Source organism: Bubalus bubalis, chromosome 14 (genome assembly GCF_019923935.1).
Source record: "Bubalus bubalis isolate 160015118507 breed Murrah chromosome 14, NDDB_SH_1, whole genome shotgun sequence".
NCBI lineage: Eukaryota > Metazoa > Chordata > Mammalia > Artiodactyla > Bovidae > Bubalus > Bubalus bubalis.
Window position 1 is genome coordinate 47025251 of NC_059170.1, and position 20964 is coordinate 47046214.

Here is a 20964-nt window from a genome sequence, read left to right on the forward strand (position 1 = left end):
CCATCAAAATCTCCATTGCTTCAGGGATATTCACCTTCATCAAGTGGAGGGAAAGCTAATCTAGTTAATTCACACTAATACAGAAAAGAGTTCTCTCCACCAGTATGTTTTTGCTATACCAGATGTGTATAATTAAGAGGGATTTCAGGCAGTTTAATAAGATGAAGTTGAAACATTCAGGCTTTAGAGAGCAGAGTAAATTTATGAATTACATACTGGGGGGTACTGGGGCTCAGAGAGTAATCATTAGCATGTACTAGCCATTTTTAAGCTGATCACTTGTGAGCTTCGAAAAGAAACAGCAGGATAGGAACTTGTCTGCATGCCAGCAACAGAGCAGGGAGGTTCACACATTTTATTTCAAGACATGCCTGTCCTTCCCCTCATCAAGCATACTTCTTAGAAGTGACTCCTCTCTTCTTCACTGAAGAAGGAGATTTAACAGGCTTGGTTTGGAGGGTAAATTAAACTCGAATCCAAGTTAGGAAAGGCTCTATGGAGGACGCCCTCTGGAAGATGCTGTAGATGTTCACAGATGGTCCCATTTGGAGAAGCTCAACTACTGAGTCAAGAGGAATGGACGTGGGCATGAAGCTACAGCCCTTATCCTGATGTCTCTGAGAGCAGACCCATCTAAGGACTAGAGACCTGGAGGACAGTTTGCAATGGGAAGTTACTCCATCCAATATCTGAAAATTACCATTGGAATGGCAACCCGCTCCAGTATCCTTGCCTAGAGAATTCCATGGACAGAGGAGCCTGATTACAGTCCATGGGGTTACAAAGAATTGGACACGACTGAGTGCCTAACCGGAGAAGGCAATGGCAACCCACTCCAGTACTCTTGCCTGGCAAATCCCATGGAGGAGGAACCTGGTAGGCTGCAGTCCATGGGGTTGCTAGGAGTCAGACACGACTGAGTGACTTCACTTTCACTTTTCACTTTCATGTATTGGAGAAGGAAATGGCAACCCAGGGACAGGGAGGCCTGGTGGGCTGCCGTCTCTGGGGTTGCAGAGAGTCGGACACGACTGAAGCGACTTAGCAGCAGCAGCAGCAGAGTGACTAACACTTAACCTAACATGATGAAGAGGACTGTAATTTTAATTTAGATGATTTCATTGAACAGATGAGACCGAGTTACTAGATTTTCTTGCATATTACTTAATTCTATTTAGAAGGAATAACCTTAATAATTCTGGTCAATTCTATGTTATGATTGCTGCTATCAGAATACGTGTATGTGTGTGTGTGAGAGAGAGAGAGAGAGAGCGCTCAGTCATGTCTGACTCTTTGCGACCCCATGAACTGTATTGCCCACCAGGTTCCTCTGTCCACGGAATTTTCCAGGCAAGAATACTGGAGTGGGTTGCCACTTTTTTCTCCAGGGGACGTTTCCAACCCAGGGATCGAACCCGCATGTCTTTTGTCTTCTGCATTGGCAGGCGAGTTCTTTACCAGCAGAGCTACCAGGGAAGCCGTCAGAATACTTATTGATAGCCTGCTATGCCCTTGAAAAAATATCTTTTCTTCCTACATGATGTGGTAGATTGCAGATTACAGAGAAATATTTAATATCTACATAAAATTTAAATGTTTGTATCTACTTGGATGGTGTCTAGTAATATCTTCAATTAGGATTACTGCTTTATGATCTCCCAGACTTCTCCCTCCTAGAATTTAACAAGGGAAATGAAATTCAGTGATTACCCTTCCAAAAGCCAACTCTTTCTTTCACTTGCTTTTTGCCTCCGTATATTTAATGAAATGCATCATGAGATTGCAGCTGTCTTACAAAAATGGGTGGAAGAAATGGATACAATTTCTAAGCACAGATAAACCAATAAATTGCATTTAAAGGTGATCGATCTCTTAGCAGTCTTAGAAATTTGCTGTTAAGGTGAGGAAAAAAGATATAATCAGAAAGAACTGAAGAAATTCAGAACAAGCCTGTGTGCCAGGGAAAACCAAAGCAGTTTCTGAGAAAGTATTTATTGAAATTCCCTGTTCTGCTACTCGTGCATGACTGCTAACCCGGCGACAACTGCAGCAACGTCCGTTTTCACAGAAGACAGTCATTTGGTGTTTTGGTCTGAAATTTAGTAGACCAGTCTTAGACCAACAGCTCTTGCTTCATTTTCCATCCACAAACTCTACAATTTTATTCTGTTCTTTTAAAGCTTATACACATGCACGAGAAACCAGAAGCTTACGTGTCTAGGCTGTGATCTCATTGCTTGCATAACTAAAAGATAGATTTTTTATTTAAAAATAGAATTTGGCAAATGAATAGTCCATAACCCGAACCAAGTGCATCTGGAATGCTTTAATAAAAATAAATGGCCAGGCTATTTCACTTTGAAAAGCATCGCCTGTACAGGATGTTAGTCCCTCTCTGATTTTAAATTTTGTCACCTTTGAAAAGAGCTTGCCTTTTCAGAAGACCCACACACGCTGGGGAAATTTCACAGGCACATGACCTTATTTTTACTGGGCAACATAAATTTATGAGAAAAAGAAAAAAAATTTTTAAAGAGCAGATCTCAATTACCCCACCTCATTCAACTGTAATTTTTATTGTTTTTATCTTTCTTGTCTTGTCCATACACACTTGTCATATTCAGGGCATCCTCAATTAAAAATTTTCCACTTAACATTAGATGATTATCAATATTTCCCACATTGTTTCATAGTCAGTATCAGTACCACAAATAAAAATTTTGATTTTATGCTGTCTTCATCTGGTTTGAGGTTAGGAAAACATTTACATTTTTAAAAATTGAGATACTTCCCATGTTTTTATATGTTCCAGAAACATATACAAAGCATAGGAATTAATTATTTATTTAAAGTTTGAAAAAGAAATCCAATGGTTTTATCAAGCATTCGGGAACTGAGTTTACTAAAAACCGTAATTTTTCCTGCATTAGCAGTCATTTAAAAGTTTTCTTACTATGAATTAACAATTTGTGTGGATAATAGCAATTCACTTCATCCATACATTTGCATACAGTATACTGTCAAGTGATTGTGTATAGTACTTTATAATAATTTTTAAAAATATTATTTTAATCAAAAATATGTTGATTGCTATATCCTCTTTCTCACTTCCAACTTTAATTTGAGTTAATTTTGGCTTATTTCTTTTACTACTGACTTCGAAGAGCCAACTCTTGATTTATTTATCTGTTTTTCAGTCTTTATTTTACCATTTTTTGTTTTCTGTTTATTCCTTTTTCAATTATCTGTACTTGAATGACATGATTTTTTTTTCCTTTTTCTGAAAATAAACATTCTGAATTACAAGTGCTGGTCTGGCCACATCAGTTAGGTATTAACAGATAGTTTGAACTTTTTTGTTTTTGGCTAAATTATCTTTTATTGTATGTTTTACTTCTTCCTAGACACAATTATTACTTACAAGCCTATGTGTTTCTGAGTGTCTGGAGATGTTTTCATTGTCAGAGTTGGAAATACAAACAGAAAATGAGATTAAGTCATTAAAAATGTATTGCGACATCTTCTGAATCCTCATAGATAGTGTATCTTGTACATATTTGTAGACACTTGAAAATCAGATGACTAAATAACCTTAAGGATATATTCAGCAGACCAACTTTAAATGTCTTTATAAAGCTCTATTGTTTATATATCAAGCTTCTTGATATTATAATGACTAAGGGTAGTAGTACATGCATAGTATTTAGCATAGAACCTAGCATATCAAAAATATTCAATTAGTGACTGGTGACAACATGTGTAATAATAACAGTAACAGCAGTCTAGCAGTAATTACATTCCTCGGACCTCTGGTGCAGGCTCAGCTGCACTGCTGATCTATAGAAGAGTCACTAGCTGTCTGTTCTTCGTCTGGGCTTTCTTATCTTTGACATAATACGGCTGAACTCCATGCTTCCTGAAGTTAATTCACGGGGTAACATTTCTAAATCTCACTGCCTGGCATTTTCAGGACGTGGACTCTACCCGAACCAGATGTAAGACACACACAATCCTTTGTCCTGAAGCAAACTTGCTCAAACACTCTTTACATGCAAAGCTTTGGGGGAATTGAAGTCAAGATAGAAAATTTTACCAAGCTTGCCACTCCATCTGAAAGCTAAGGACAGGTAGAAATTGATTCATTTTTTTCTGAACTAAAAGTAAAGATTTCAAAGCTATTTATCAGCCCTATTTGTGCTTTTCAGAAATAAAAGTAAGATTTCCAAAGCAATTTTAGCCACTTTTCCTTCACAAACATCTCGCCACCCATGCTAGTTTATATTCATTTTCCATCAATATAAGCAATCAAAGAATTTAAGAGAAAAGATGGAATACAAAATATTTGCATGGCTAATTATGATCTGGGACATTCCTCCATTATAATTTATTCTTAAAGCCAACATTTATCTCCTCTAAGTATGTTTATTGCTAAGATTGAAGATCTTCATTGAGGATGAAAACTTCCCAGTAGACCATCATCTGCTAACAAGCGTATCTGCTAATAAAGAACAAAATGAAAGGTTTCAAATAGAATTATGGGCCCCATGTGCAAATCTGATGCACAGGCTATAAAAATTCTGTCTTGACACCTGTGGAAAGAAGGCCCTCTGCTGCAGCCTTCATTCTGTTTAAACAAGGTTATCACGAAAAGCACAGACTTACCTGTGCGGTAGACAAAGTTGCCTTCCGTTTCTGACGACGAGGGAGATACCAACTCCTCCTCAAACTCGTTGGAACTAAAAGATCCCGAATGGTTTCTTTGCCTTGTCTTTCCCATCATGGCTGCATTTGTGACCATGACGTGTCTCAAAGAGTCGTTAAGGTAACGATTCAACAAGCTGCTCTTGTATTTGGGGGGCGATACGTAGTCCTCACTGGCTCGTGACTCTGGCCGTACTCCAGCCTTTATGACTGAGCTCTCACTTTTAATCACAGGATGGTGAACTGGATTATTATAGCCTCCGTCATTCATGTGGTTTCGTGGAGGGTTTTCTCCATCTAAGAAGGAAAATACCACTAGGTAGTTCTTACATGTACTTTTCCCCAGACACCCAATTGTTATATTTAATGATTTAAAATATACATATAGGAAGAATATTTAAAGTGTGTAAAGTTATCTTTGATATTTAAGATTAATTTTTAGGCAAAGAAAAGCAGGAATCTAAGTAATTTCTCCCTTTGGTATTTTAATGTTAATAAACTTCACAGAAAATATTATTCTGACACATGATAAATCTATGAACAAGAGGAAACAGCCATAATCTGGTTGGTCATTTATAGTATTATAAAAGTCAAGTTATCCTGTGCAATAAAAAAGAACCATTATGACAGCATTATGTTTTGTGGGATCAACCTTAGAAACAGGAATTGAGGTGAATGACTCCTTACAGAAGCAGAGTAAAGAAAGCAAGATAAAAATATTAACAAACCTTCAGAACAGGAGTCATCACTGCTCACGCTGAGCCGCTCAGCATTCCCTTGAACATACTTGTTGTATAACTTTATTCTTAAGGCCCAGCTTAAATCTGGCTGTCGAACAGTATTCTTAAGCCGACGTCTTGCATTAGCAAACCAATTTGACACCTAAAAAGGTTTTATTTCTCAGTTAACACAACATAAAAAATTATCCATCATACAGTTACTTTCCCAGAAAGGACCTAAGCCTCTCTTATAATTTCTGATCATTACATATTCTCAGACATAACAGTACTGGAATTCATATCTGTTCATTCATTCATTCAACAAATGTGCTAAGCCCTTACTGTACAGACTGAGCACTAGCTATATCCTAGGAATAAAAAAATATTAAAGGACTTTGCCCTAAAATTTTGAGGCTAGTAAGAGAGGTAGGAGTATACACAGATAACTCTAAAATCTATTCACCATTGCCAAGACATGGAAGCAACTTAAATGTCCATCAACAGAGAAATGGATAAGGAAGATATGGTACATATACACAATGGAATATTACTCAGCCATAAAAAAGAAAAAATGCCATTTGCAACCACATGGATGGACCCAGAGATGATCAAACTAAGTGAAGAAAGTCAGAAAAAGAAAGACAAATACCATATGATATGACTTATATGTGGAACCCAAAAAATGACACAAGTGAACCAAACAATGAAATAAAAACAGAATCAAGGAATATATATATTTATGTCTATAATGGAATACATATATGTCTATAATATACAAACAGAACACATATATATGTCTATAACGGAATCACTTTGGTGTACAGCAGTAATTAATACATTGTAAATCAACTATAATTCAAAAAAATAATTCTAATATAGGAAAGAAAGTGATAAATGGCTTAAGATGCATTAAAATAAAATGCTACAGCAGTGAAACAGAAGGAGGGGTTACTTTCATGTGACTCAAGAGTTCGTGAAGCTAGACTTTGAAGGAATATGTCAGGGATAATGGGGGGGAAGTGTGTTTCCAGTACAGACTTGGAACAATAGAAATCAAATTACAGAGACATTATGGGAGGTAAATAAGAGGGAAGAATTAGAGATGCCCTTGAGTTATCAAACTTATATAAGAAGAGAAGACGGTGCCATTCTGAGGAAGAAAGAATTGTTTGAGCGTGAAATGATGGGTTTGGTCTGGGAACGTTTAGTTTGAGGTACCAGAAGAGCATACAGGTGAAATGTGCCAGTGAGAAAATAAAAAGGCCATCTGAGATTCAAGAGCAAGGAAAATCAGATTTGGGTCAAATGCACAGAAGTGAGAGCTGAGGTTGTGACAGTAGGTAGAATGAAAAGAGAGTCAAGGAACAAACTCTGGAAACCTCTAGCAATTAAGGAGGTAGCAACTGGCAAAGCAGAGATAGAGCAATCAGACAAGTAGAGAGAGAAAAAGCCAAATAACACCTAGCTTTAATCTAAAAATTAAGTGCTTCTAAATAGGTTATGGCAAAGAAATGAATACTGCAAAACACAGTTAGTCCCATTGTTTTTGTTTAAGGTGCTGCTGGATTTCTGGAGGGCTTCCCTGGTGGCTCAGATGGTAAAGAATCTGCCTGCAATGCAGGAGACCTGGGTTCGATCCCTGGGTCGGAAAGATCCCGAGAAGGGAATGGTTACCCACTCCAGTATTCTTGCCTGTAAAATTCCTTGGATAGAGAAGCCTGGCAGACAACAGTCCACGGGGTCGCAAAGAGCTGGACACAATTTCACAAAGAGCTGGACATAATTTCTAGAGGCTAAAATGACACATGACATTTCTTTTTAAATATCATGTTCTTATCCAAATATACAGATACTGAAAACCTGAAAGGCCAATATTTGCCTTTAAAAGGATGAAATGTGGGAAGAAGATTATGTCTTTCTGTCAATTTTTTCTATAACATGATCCCACAGTATATTAATGGTTTGTGTGGTGGTACTTGCTCTGGAATTTCTTTTTTTTTTTTTAACATTTAGTCTATAAATACACTTTTTTTTTTGCACATTACTCAAGCCTTAATTATTGAATGAACCTGTGGTGAATCCTACTTAAAAAAAAAATCTATAACTCATTTTTCTTTTTCCCCCCACGGGTAAAATAGGGTAGTCTATCCCAGTGTGTATACACACAAACCATATCATACATAATATATATATTCAATTCATATATAATATACATATGTTCAATGTTAACCTGTCTTTGTGTCTTGAGCAATGATGATTGTCCTCAAATTTATGAGCAGTGGTGTAATACCTCACCATGGCATTTCAGAAGCCTTAGACACCACAGACCATTCTTCCTGCCAAACTGTGCTATTATTACTATGGTTTTAGCCCGACTTCAAATTCTCCATCTCCTCCAACCTCTACAAACAGAAAACTTCTGGGGCTATTCATTTAACAAATACACACTGAGAAGGTCTTGTATGCCACGGTGTTAAGTGCTAGGAATGAATGCTTTGTCCCCTACACACACAGAAGGACTAGCAGTGAAGAGACTGATCATGACACACGGGGGAACCTGCCCTATGGAGGCATGAAATGCCTGGCCAATGTTTCGTCAAACCTCTCTCTGTTCTCCAGGTCATGGCCAAAATGTCCGTCCATGTCCTCGTCAGTACTAACTGGAACATTTAGAACATTATTTTTTGAACTTCCTTATCTTTCCTTCTGCCCACGTGAATGGATCTTAACAACCGCCATCAAATTCAAGTGATGATGCACTGTTACGATTTAATTACTTAACGTCTTCAAATCCTCATTCATGTCCTGTCATCCTCCAACTGTGGTGTAGCAGAAAGAGCCCGGTTTCCTCTTTTGACTTTGCCAAAAACAGGCTGTGTGAGTTTAAATAAGTCATTCAACTTTTCAGAAGTTCATGGCTCCTGACATCCTTGCCAGCTCTGAAAATTAAAATCTGCGAATTACTGTCCACACTCTCCTACACAAGTATTAATCCATCTCCTTTATGGTTGGTACCAACCTACCTTCTGCCCTTGACCACCACTTCTTCAGCAATCACAGATGGGTGCTTAATGTCCTTCTCTGCTCCTCTCACACACAGGACAGCCTGCAACTTCCCCTATGCCATGTCACTTATGCTTAAAAGAATCCAACTCCAGAAATTTTTTGTTACTTTCTCTACTAAACACCATATAATTCAGACGCTAATCTTAAATCTTAACTGAACTTAACTCTTAATACAACCAACACATTGTACCACATATTGTAAAGTCCAATTCTTATGAAACTCTTCATATTTTTATTAAAATGCAGTGGACTTCTTATTTTAAAAAATCAACACACTTACAATTCTAACATATAAAAATAGGAACCTTTAAATGTCATGGTGGGATTGACTAGCTTTTCATATATAGGAATCACATTTTTTTTTATGTTTTACATATTCATAGTTCCTACCAGAGTATATTAATCATACACCAGAAGATTTTCCATAAAGGTTTGCTGGTGTCTAACAGGTTCTTTCTAAACTGATTTCAGAAGTCTGACTGGCACCCAATCTACTAACACGTTTACTCTGCCAATGTTTTATTATCAGAAATTTACAGTACAGCCTTAATGGCTGTATATAGTCAGGGGTGTTTAATATCTTCCTGTGTTAAGTCATGCAAACAGCAGATGATAGGTGGCGAACAAATCTACATAAGTATCATTTCGCAAGGTTTTTCCCAATTAATTGATGCAAAGGCCCTCTGTTTCACTGAAGGTAAAAACACCAGTTCAAATTTGCCACCTTTAACTTTCTATGGATTCCTTCAGGTTATCATTTAAATTCTCTTGAAATTCTATTTTACATGCAACAAGCCTCCTTACCAAGGACAGGTGCTGCAACAGCATTTTAATGTCAAATTCAGAGCTTTAAAAAACACTGTATTTTATAGGGAAAGCTTACAGAACCAAATATCTAGAAGCTGGAAGAAAAACTAAATCATTTTTACCCTACTCTAACTGAAGTGTTTACATTCATATTGGTAGAGCAATCATTATGGTAAACCCACAGGGATATTCTGGTATCTGTCTACCTTTGAATGCACAGAACTAACTTATACTCAGATGGCACCCCACTCCAGTACTCTGGCCTGGAAAATCCCATGGACGGACAAGCCTGGTGGGCTACAGTCCATGGGGTCGCTAAGAGTCGGACACAACTGAGCGACTTCCCTTTCACTTTTCACTTTCATGCATTGGAGAAGGAAATGGCAACCCACTCCAGTGTTCTTGCCTGGAGAATCCCAGGGACGGGGGAGCCTGGTGGGCTGCCGTCTATGGGGTCACACAGAGTCGGAAACGACTGAAGTGACTTAGCAGCAGCAGCAGCAGCAGCAGCAGTAGCAGTCACTCTACGGAAATACTGAACACCTCATTTTTACATCATGTAGTTAGTTCTCAGTTCAGTCACTCAGTCGTGTCTGACTTTGCAACCCCATGAATTGCAGCACGCCAGGCCTCCCTGTCCATCACCAACTCCCAGAGTTCACCCAAACTCATGTCCATCAAGTCAGTGATGCCATCCAGCCATCTCATCCTCTGTCGTCCCCTTCTCGTCCTGCCCCCAATCCCTCCCAGCATCAGAGTCTTTTCCAATGAGTCAACTCTTCGCATGAGGCGGCCAAAATACTGGAGTTTCAGCTTTAGCGTCAGTCCTTCCAAAGAACACCCAGGACTGATCTCCTTTAGAATGGACTGGTTGGATCTCCTTGCAGTCCAAGGGACTCTCAAGAGTCTTCTCCAACACCACAGTTCAAAAGCATCAATTCTTCGGTGCTCAGCCTTCTTCACAGTCCAACTTTCACATCCATACATGACTACTGGAAAAAACCATAGCCTTGACTAGACGGACCTTTGTTGGCAAAGTAATGTCTCTGCTTTTGAATATGCTATCTAGGTTGGTCATAACTTTCCTTCCAAGAGTAAGTGTCTTTTAATTTCATGGCTGCAATTACCATCTGCAGTGATTTTGGAGCCCAGAAAAATAAAGTCTGACACTGTTCCCACTGTTTCCCATCTATTTCCCGTGAAGTGATGGGACCAGATGCCATGACCTTAGTTTTCTGAATGTTGAGTTTTAAGCCAACTTTTTCACTCTCCTCTTTCACTTTCATCAAGAGGCTTTTTAGTTCCTCTTCACTTTCTGCCATAAGGATGGTGTCATCTGCATATCTGAGGTTATTGATATTTCTCCTGGCAATCTTGATTCCAGCTTGTGCTTCTTTCAGCCCAGCATTTCTCATGATATACTCTGCATATAAGTTAAATAAGCAGGGTGACAATATACAGCCTTGATGTACTCCTTTTCCTGTTTGAAGAGAACTTCCCTGGTGGTCCAGTGGTTAAGAAATCTGCCTGCCAATACAGGGGACATGGGTTCAACCCCTGGTCCAGGAAGATCCCACTTGCCTCAAGGCAACTAAGACCATGCATGGCAACTACTGAAGCCAGAGTACCCTAGAGCCTGTGCTCTCAAACAAGAGAAACCACTGTGAAGAGAAGCCTGTGCACCACAAATAGAGAATAGCTCCTGCTCACCACAACTAGAGAAAGCCCATGCACAGCAACAAAGACCCAGAATGTCCAAAATAAAAAAAGAAGAATGCAGGACCAATTTGAGATTTTGTTGAAAATTTAACAGTAGCCATAAGCCTTGCAGTTGATAACTGCACACATATCTCAGCAGACACATTCAATATTAAGCAAAAGCTATGTCAACACAGAGGCAAAATCTTGCAATATAGCAGATTTCACCAAATGATACACGGCTATACGACAAGAATTTGGAACGTCTACTATAAGTGTATGGCTTCCCTGATAGCTCAGTTGGTAAAGAATCTCCCTGCAATGCATGAGACCCTGATTCGCTGGAGAAGGGATAGGCTACCCACTCCAGTATTGTTGGGCTTCCCTTGTGGCTCAGCTGGTAAAGAATCCACCTGCAACATGGGAGTCCTGGGTTTTCTCTTGCTGGGTTGGGAAGATCCCCTGGAGAAGGGAAAGGCTACCCACTCCAGTATTCTGGCCTGGAGAATTCCAGGGACTGTACAGGCCATGGGGTTGCAAAGAGTCGGACATGACTGAGTGACTTTCACTTTACTTCACTTCAGTTAAGTGAAGGAAGCATTAACATCCAATCACTAAATACAGTCTCAAACTCTACTTGCATTGCATTCTGTATTGTTATCTGAAAAAACCCCATCATTTCACTCTTATAATCCATAAAAAAATATTTTTTAAATATACATGCATAGCCAATGGGAAATATTGAAACCAGGTACAGCCCCCATCTGCCCTCCTTTGAAAAACTTCTTCAGAGTCAGTTATTGCCTGGGTAAGCTCCACATCCTACAATAACACAAAACCCCAATCATATACTTGTTGTTCCACAATAAAGTTGTTTATATTTTGAGAGTAAAGAGTGTATTTTTACAATGTTTGAACAATGGTCAGTCATAGGAAATAAGCACAATGGAATTTTTTTGGTTGGTTAAAGTCAAAACACGTACACGAATCATCTTCCTGTTAATTTTTTATAAAAATCCTTATATCTTATTAGGATGATGGCAGATTAATATTACGCAAACAGTTATAACTAATCAAGATAAGTTGCCAAGTCTAGTGGGTAGAAAAAGATGAACTTTGCATAAATACCTCTCTCTGCTTCATCTTCCAGGGATGAACAAAATGTAGTCTTGTTTAATGTCCTTTAGAGCTTCTATTTATTGGAAAAAGTAACTTACGTGATCCTAAAACATTCCTTCCGTTGAAGTTTCAGCTTTTTGGTTCTAGGCTTAACGAAGATGACCAACCAGGTTTTATACCCTTCAGAGTAGCAAAATAAGGCAAAAGCACTTATGAAAAGTTTGAGAGTTTGACCACACAACCAAAAGGGAAATATTAAGTATAAAAGAAATTTTCAAAAATATGACACTCTTGTAGTTAATGAATAAATAACTATGCTGATAACTTATTATAAATTAGGAGAAGCAGAGATAAGAAGTATTATAATAAACAAAAAATACAGTCTGAAGCCAGAAATAAAGGAAATAGTCCATATTTATCTATAGACATAAAATATGACATATTTCTAGATAAACCAAAAATAATAAGGTCAGTTGCATGCTTGTTCTGTAGAACCAACATGTGTCATTAAAGATAATTCATTCCTTTTCTGCTGCTCTCCATGTATTTCCTACAATGAGATAAATTTTCAAACCAGAATATCTTCCTCTGATTTCAAGACATTCTTCAGTTTTCAGAAATATGTCTGGGCAAGTCACATGTGATTCCAGCAGTATTCCCCAATTAAAACCTATTCAAACATATGAAGAGTTTACTACATGGAAAGTACTGGACTGGGGTGAAATGGGAAGATGAAGATGGATAAGACATGATCACTCTTGTCAAGAAGGCTGAGTGAATAGGAGAAATTGATTCAATGGGAGAACCTGACTCCTGAAACAGAAGTCTAATTTTCAGGGCTCAAAAAGCTTCAGATCACAGCTTGACATTTTTCCCCCAGAAGTAAAAGGCATTGACATAATTTATTTGGTTTCCACAGAGTCAAAATTTGCTTTGGATGTTTAATACATGTCTGACTTATATAAACTCCTTATAGTCATAAATATATATTTTGTCTTTGATAGACATTCCATTGTGCCTAACAGAATAACTAGATCCAAACTGAATGCTATATAAGGGTCCCTTGGTCATTCTATACATTTTGAATTTTTCCATTTATCACTTTAATGTTCTAGAAACTAACTTAATTTACTATAAAACTTGGAAATCATTAAATGGGTATCAATTATAATTATAAACAAGTACCTCTGCCCCATTTAAAAATGGCATTTTATTTTCTGAAGACTATAGTGTAATAGAAAAAATAATGGCAAAAGTTTTCATACATGAATAAAAACTTCATGTAAATTAGAAAAATGCAATAGTTTTACCAAGATCTTAACACAAAAAGAATTGTTAACTGCATTTGAATGACCATTTCAGGTAGAAAACAATTTGATTTTGTATTAAAAAATAACTTTCTATTGCAGCTCAAAAAACTATTGCACATAAAAATTTAAATGTCTCTGCTAATGACAAATACATTTCATGTTTAAAAATGTCCTAAATATGTCATAAACATTTTTTGCTTTCTGTCTGAAAGAATGGCAAGTATTAAATATGGAACTATATAATCAATAATCTAATGCTTTACTGTTGACATCAGAGTGAAATATTCATACAGCTCTATAAAGTAGTGTATTTTCAAAATAAATAGCATACCAGTTTAAACTGAAATCTGAACACATGCATTTGTTTTCTTAAGTCAAGTTTTTCTGATTGGAATAATTTATTTAAAAACTAATTTTGAACATCACTAGTTTAGGTTAAAATAAAAAATCATAGTTTTATGTTAAACATATATTAAGCCAAGAACACTAAATTAATTTTCCCCTCCAGTGCTGCAGCAAATCACTATTAATACTATGCCTGTTAATATAAAGCAAAACAGATGTTTTTCTCTACAATCATACTCTGAAAATAAGCAGAAAATGCATATTACAGTTTTAATAAGGCTGAATACAAGTCAATTTTCATGCTTTGTCAAACTTTCTAGTAATTCCTAAAAGGACAATCTTACACTCTGGAAAGAAATCTTTGTTATCTAATAGTTAAATATTCCCTTTTATTTGGGGGTTCTCACTGTAACTTTCACAGAATGACCAAAATTTCACCGTGCAGTGATGCAGTACTACTATAATGCATGAGATTTCTTGGCTCATTTAGCGCCTCCTCTTCCTCCTTTTTTTCTCAGTTAAATGCTTTGTTTGGTGCATACAAGTTTATTTTACTACATTTATGAAAGAAAACCTGTGTGATAGAAAGAGCATTTGATATAGAATTACATTATATCCAGGCCTTCCCTACCCCTAGGAACACAACTTCTTCCTGCCTTGATTATATCATCTACAAAATGCTGATAAGTGCTCTACCTATGTCACCCAAGCTTGTGATACGATTATGGAGGGGAAAAACTTGTCCAATGTAATTCACTAGACTGGCAACAAACTCACACCATTTCTTTACATTTGACCAAGTAACCGTACCATTTGAAATCTGCCTCTTCTTAGCCTGAGTATAAGGATAAACAGCGGCAAAACTGTGTGAATTCTAGCTAATGCCCTGGGTGTCATTTATTAAAAAAGAAGAAAAAGAAAAGAAAATCCCAAATCCACTTCTTGCCTTCCCAATCCACCTCCTAGCTCTGTCAGGAATGGTTAATTTAAAAGTTATCCTGTACTTGACCTTTAACATGGGGCCCTGATGTGGGGTGTCTTTCTGTCTGGTTTTCAAAGTGTGGTGTCGGGCCAGCAGCTTCAGCATCACCCCAAGAACTTGTTAGAATGCAAATTATCATCCTTACCCAAGGACTACTACAAACTCCGGGTGGGGCGCAGCAATGCGTGTTTTAACAAGTCCTCCTGGTGAGTCTGATGCGTACACAAGTTTGAAAATCACCGCGGGGGTAGTCCCATCCGTAGCCATCTATACTTGTATAGAATCCGGACACCTTCTTATAAGTCTGCACTTGACTTTTCACTGCCCTCCTTAACGAACACCACACAATCCCTCCTGGACCAAACTGAGATAAGATGAGAGGAAACCCAGAGGCTCTTCCCGCATCAGAACTCTGCCCTGTGCCCGCCTCGCATCATCCACAGGCCGGAGGAGCATCCGGACCAGCCGATCTCGGCCGGTCCTTTCCCAGCAGCGGGGAGGAGAAAGGCGGCCTGCGCCCCTGCCTCACCAAGAGAGGGGCAGGGGCTCGTGGCCCGGATTACCTGCACGAGCGTCATCTGCGAGCCGAGCGCCAGGAGAATCTTCTCGGTCTTGGTGGGATACGGGTTGTCGCGGTGCTTGTACAACCACTGCTTCAGGGGCCGCGCCATGTCCTGCAGCGCCTGCCGCTTGTGCCGCACCTTCCCGCCGTTCTGCCGGGCCCTGGGACAGCCGGAGAGGAGGGGCCGTGAGCCGCGCCCTCCTCTGTGACCCCGGGGGTCGCGTCTGGACGCGTCTCAGCCTGCGTGGACTCCTGTCCCGCGAGCGCGGACATGGAGGAGGCACTGGCGGTGCCAGGGCGCGGATGGCCTGGGAGTCACAGGACAAGGCCACCAGCTTTATACTGAAAGGAGTAGGGGCGGGGGGGAGAGATCCTGAAGCCAGAGGCTGGAGAGTTAGGTAGTCAGATCTGCGCAGCAGGGCTGTCCCCGCCAGGGGCCCTGGCCTCGCGGGCCGTGTACACTCTCCAAGAACGTTCTTTCAGGGATTCAAGCCCGCCGCTGAGGCCTCCCGTCGGCTGTGGCCAAAGGTCGCCACTGGACGGTGGGAATAAAGCTAGATAGTGATGGCCGCCCCCTGCTCTGGTTCCTCTGCAAAATTTCCCTGTATCCTTGGTTCCTTTGGGTAAAGGAGAAACTGTCCAAGAAAGGGTTTGTGGAGGAAAGATGCTGAACCGGAAAAAACAAGTAACCCAAAACACTGTTGGGGACTTTTCACGACATAAGGAAGAGCTTAAAAGTATGGACAGGTCTGTCCCACCTGCTAAAGTAAAAAGACCTCAGGAAGAGCTTTTTTCCAAGGAGGGAGAGCGGGCCGGGGCGCTGGGCGCTGCGCTCCTCGGCGGCTCCGGGAGGGGTCGCCGCGCCGCCGCCCGCGCGTCCTGGCCGCTCCGCGAGCACGCGCGCCTGCGCCGCAGCCTCCAGGGCTTTTGCCTCTTTAAACTCTTTGAAATCCAATTCCATCCGTGAGGACTGGTAGTAACATTTTGACGAAACCCGATCTCTACTTCACTAACAAGCAACGCTGCAGAACAAGCAGCTGATGCAATCTCTCAGATGGACCGGCCAGCACGGCCGCCCGCAGCCCCCCTCCCCGCCCCACCCCGCGGGGCGCTCCCGGAGTCGCCCGTACGTGGCGGGGCCGCAGACGGCCTCTGCACCGGAGCAGCTGGCTGCCTGCGAGCTCTTGCGCGCCTCCCACTCAACCCGCAGCCCTCAGCCCGCTAAACCGAAACCCAGGTCCGCGGCACCCACCCTCCGGGCTCGCGGCGGGCTCCGCCGAGCCGCGAGCGCATCCTGGGCGTCCTGCGCAGAGCCAACCTTCCCAACACCTTGGCCGATGCAAGGCCCTGTCGTGACACAAGATGGGGAAGCCCACGGGGCCGGCCTGACCCGGGGAGCCCCGACTGCCTGACCCTGCCCGGTGCTCGTGCATCCCAAGCAGGCCTTTCTGCCTCGTCCTCAGCCGCGCAACTGCATCGCGGTCCGGAGAGGGACAGTCACCCCCACCCCCACCCTCATCCCTGAGGTCCAGGCTTCGGAGCACTCAGGGGCGCTTTCAGGTGTCCTCCGTTTCCAGAGAGCCTCTTTTGAGCTGTTCTGACGAATCGATCCCCCACCCCACCCCCATACTTAGAACAACTAGTATCTTAAAATGAAAATGAGCGAAACAGGGTGGCGGAGACCTGTCCTCCCAGGAAACTCTGGGCCCCTGACCCGCAGGCCCGGGTTGCCCCCAGCGCGCCCGCGTCTCTCTGTCCCCACCTCTCCCAGCAGCCGGCAGCAGAGGCCCCGGGAGAGTGAGCTTACCCGGTCCTCCGGTGTCTCAGGCCCAGGTTGTCCTTGAGGGGCGGGCCGTCCGTAATGCCCACCTCGGGGCGAGCGTGGGGACTGTCCAGGACGCCGCCGTAGGGCCGGCCGCCCCGATCCCGCTCCGGAGCCCCGCGGTCCTCAAAAAGCACCGCGCCGCTGAGCTTGTTGAAGACGATCGTGTTCATGGCGCGGGCAGGCAGGGGCGCGCGGCGCGGCCGCAGCGCCTTGGAATCGGGCCGCCAGGAGCTCCGCAGGGCTCAGGTTCTAGGAGATAAAGATGAATCACATTACTCGCTGAGAGTGCTCATACTCAGGAGCGTCCCGAGTTCGAAGCTGGCCTTGGCACGGGGCTGCGGAGCCCAGGGGAGGAGCGACGCCGCGGCACCTGAACCCGGGGACTCCCGCCTTCCCCTACCTGGTTACACCGTTCCCCGGTAACCCGGGTCACCGCCCCCGAACACTCCCGGGACTGGTACCCACGCTCCTCTCTTCCCCGGCTTCCCAGCCCGCAAGGAATGTCAGCCAGAAACAGTTTACCCGCCTGACAAAGGAAAGTGATTCCTAAACAAGCCTTCCAGAGTTGGTTTTAATCTGGATGAAGCACACTCCGGAAAGCGGGGGAGGACAACGCGGGGCCGTGCGTGATTCTTCAATCACAACCGGAGACTAAAGCCTCCCAGATCTCCCACTCGGGCTCGTCAGGAAGGGTTGGAAGAAAGGGAAAATTGGGGGTAACACGAACGACCGCATCCGCCAGCCCCAGTTAATGAGTCCCAGTGCATAACAGGATTTCAGGGATTTGCTTGTTTGCTAGATCCTGGGTGGTTTGGCTGAAAACTCTGCGTCCTTTTTTTTTTTTTTTTTTCCCCTCCAGCTACAGCTCCTGGGGTGGGGGTGACGGCAGGGAAAGTTAGCAGATTCCACAGATAGAAAGTTAAGTGGCCTCAGGGAGTTAAGCGGCCCTCCCTCGAGGCTCCTGCCACCCCTCCAGTCGCTCCGGATGCGCAGGGTCCGGGCAGGTCAAAGGGGCCCGAGTCCCGACCCTCCAGAGCTGGTTGTCAGCGCTGTCCTCTTCCGCAGCGCGGGCGCGAGCAGCGAGCTCGGAGTCCTTTCCCTCCCACCCCTTTCTGGGGTCTCGGGGAACCATTGCAGAAGTTGCAAAAGGTGTTAAAAGAGCGAGGGAAAGGCGTCACGGTCCGCGCTCCACAGAGCCTGCGGGGAAAAGTCCGTGGCTCACCTCCCGGGCCGAGACCGCCGAGAGCCTCTGCCCGCCGCACGTGAGCCTCGCGGGCCGGTCCGCGCCGCCCGGGAGCAGCCGGGTGGCTGCCCGGAGGCGCGCAGCCGCCCCTAGCCGCCGCACCTCCTCGTCTCGCGCCTGGGGAGGAGGAGGGGACAGCTCGCGTGGCTTCTGAGCCGCCCCCGCTTCGCGATCCGCGTCCCCTCACCCCGTCCCGCCCCGGCGAGGGCAGCCACCCCCAGGCACACACGCCGGGTGCCCACGCTCGCCAACGCCCCCGCCCCGCCCTCGGGCCACCGCAGCAGCGGCCACGCGCGATGTTTAGGGTCGTGACCGCAACGGTTAAACTTCAGCTTGCGGACAGTGTTCGTAGAGAGGTGGAGTCAGACCTCTGCCGGCTGCCGGGTGTACGGCAGGGCCGAGCCCCCCCGCGCACACAGGTATGTCTGGGGTTCAGACAGCCTCAGCGAGCAGCTGGGAAAGCGGACATCCGCGCTCGCAGCCCATGTTCCCCTATCCGGACGCGCCTTGTTTTTCTTTTATAATATGTGCGTTAGTGATTTGCGTCCAGGCTGCTCTGTTTGGGAAGCACACTCGTTCCCGGCCCGCGGTCTGTCCCCACCTCAGCCCTGTCCTCCTGTGTGCGACGGCGTGTTTTCCCTGGCCATTGCGCCGCGAGGTTCGCCTTGCCGACCCTCCCCGCTGCCCCAAGCCGGTACGGAAGGCCCACTGCAGATCCCAGCGCGGCAAAGGGCCGAGAGCTGGGTCCCCGACGTCTGGGGTCGTGTGAACTGCAGCTCCTAACCCTCCCCGGCGGCCCCCGCGCGGTCCCCAACGCCGCCTTTCGGATCCCGAGCTCCCCCACTTACCCAAATTCACTCCACTGTGGCTTGGGGAGAGCCCTCCCTTCGGATCCGCCCCGCCCAGCCCCCGCGAACAATTTTAAGCAAAGGGGCGCAGCCAGGTGGGCTTTCCGAGTCCTCGCAGACCCTCCAGCCAGCCTCGGCCGTCACCCCTCCTCCCCACCCCCCTCCCCGGCGCGTCCCCGAAGGACCTCGGAGGGAGATGGGGGAAGGGCCGGGAGCTCCAAGCGCCGGGCGCAGAGAGAAGGGGCTGCTAAAGAGGGGAGGGAGCCTCCCTTCCCGCGGCTCAGCGCGGTGATGGCGCGGCCGAGGCTGTACCTGTCGCGGTGGGGCCCGCGGCCGGCGGCAGAGCGGCTGGCTCTCCCGCGTCGAGGCTAGGCGCGCTCCCATCCCCGCCGCATGTTTTCCGCGCGGGCTCCGGCGCGCTCACCGCCGCCACCGCCAGCGTCGCGGCTTTATTTACCCGGACCGGCGCGCGCGGCCCGGGAACAGGAATAGCGAGGCCTTCTCATGTTTCCTGACTGCCCAGCCCAGCCGGCGAACATCCTGCGGGCGCGGTATACACGTTCCCGGGCCAGCGAGAGGAAGCCACCGCAGGGACCTCTGTTAACCCTCGCCGCAGAGGAGCTGCCGCAGCCGGCGCCGCCGGGGATTCCCCGGCCCGCGATTCCTACCCAGTCGGGCCCGGCTCCCAGATCCCTCGGCCTCGCAGGCAGGGAGCAAAAAGGGCGATTTCCTTCTCCTTTCGGGGAGCGATTGGAGAAGATGCAGTAGCTCCCGGCTCAGGCTCTGGAGCTGAGCGGCTGCGGTGCGCATCCTGTGTCCTCGCTGGCCCGAGCGCCGGAAATTTCGCCACGGGTGGCTAGGCAGAAGTGGGCCCTGCGACGCGCCCCCCCTCTTTTTTTTCCCCTCGTGATGAGCTGGAGTGAGGTTAGCTAGAGCTCGGTTTGTGCCTCTAATGCGTGAGAGCGGATCGCAGAAGGTGTTTGTGCCCTTTTCTCGTCGTGTCCTTGGGCTTCTGCGGTCCTGGCTGCCTCCAAGCCAGGCACGAGTCACCTTCCAGGGCCACCGCTGGAGAAGAGGGAGGCAAGGCGGGGTAAAGGCGGGCCCAGGTGCGCAACCCACGGCGACCCAGGTGTGGAAGAGGCGGCGAGTGCGTGGCCAGGACCTGCGTGGAGCAAAGGCGATGGAACTCGGAAGGACCCCGAGCCTGGACACAATGCAAGGAGAGAGAGACTCCTATCAGATTCTCTTACAGGTGAAACTTGCCTTCCCACCATCGCCTCAAATATGAGAGGAGCGAAAGCTGTGGTTTAGGTACTATTGAAGTTCGGGGCTTCTGGTAACCTGTATGGTCCCCACGGCGCAGCGCGCGTTCTCGCCGTGGGCCCCACTGCGGCAGCGACACCTTTCATCTTTTTTTTTTTTTTTTTTTTTCCTTTTTTAAGAGAGAAAGTAGATTTCCCCCAGGCCTGAAAGTTATGACATCATTTGTTCTTTTCTCCCCTAAATGTGTCTGGCCGGCCTGGCGCGGTGGCCCACCCAAGCTTCTTCCTTTTAATGTGGCTGGAAGTGGTTAAAACGTACACTAAAGCCATTGTTTCCAGCACTGGTCACCCCCGAATTTTCCATTATGTTATCCCCCGAAATACGCGACTGTGCCCCGGCAGAGGCACCGTCTAAAGCAGAGAGGGGCGATGGTTTAAATTTGTGTGCATCCGGCAGACAAATATTATCTATCATTT

At 45.0% G+C, this 20964-nt stretch overlaps 1 protein-coding gene across 11 annotated transcripts in view; it reads right to left on the reverse strand.

Moving 5' to 3' along the window:
- MKX (mohawk homeobox) overlaps positions 1 to 19912 on the reverse strand; it is a 72676-nt gene extending 52764 nt beyond the window's left edge. The window contains exons 1-6 of one of the 11 annotated variants that reach the window (XM_025264242.2): positions 19538 to 19766; positions 17117 to 17383; positions 15311 to 15470; positions 5430 to 5583; positions 4663 to 4998; positions 2557 to 4495 (exon numbers count right to left, since the gene is read on the reverse strand). In XM_025264242.2, coding sequence (XP_025120027.1) covers positions 4476 to 4495; positions 4663 to 4998; positions 5430 to 5583; positions 15311 to 15470; positions 17117 to 17304 — 858 coding nt within the window. In that variant the 5' untranslated portion in view covers positions 17305 to 17383; positions 19538 to 19766 and the 3' untranslated portion in view covers positions 2557 to 4475. Of the gene's footprint in view, positions 1 to 2556; positions 4499 to 4662; positions 4999 to 5429; positions 5584 to 15310; positions 15471 to 17116; positions 17384 to 17534; positions 17557 to 18356; positions 18483 to 19225; positions 19371 to 19537; positions 19791 to 19893 lie in introns of those variants that run through there. The other 10 variants (XM_025264241.2, XM_006041656.4, XM_006041655.4 and 7 more) reach the window with 10 other exon arrangements.
- Between the last annotated feature and the right edge of the window lie 1052 nt (positions 19913 to 20964).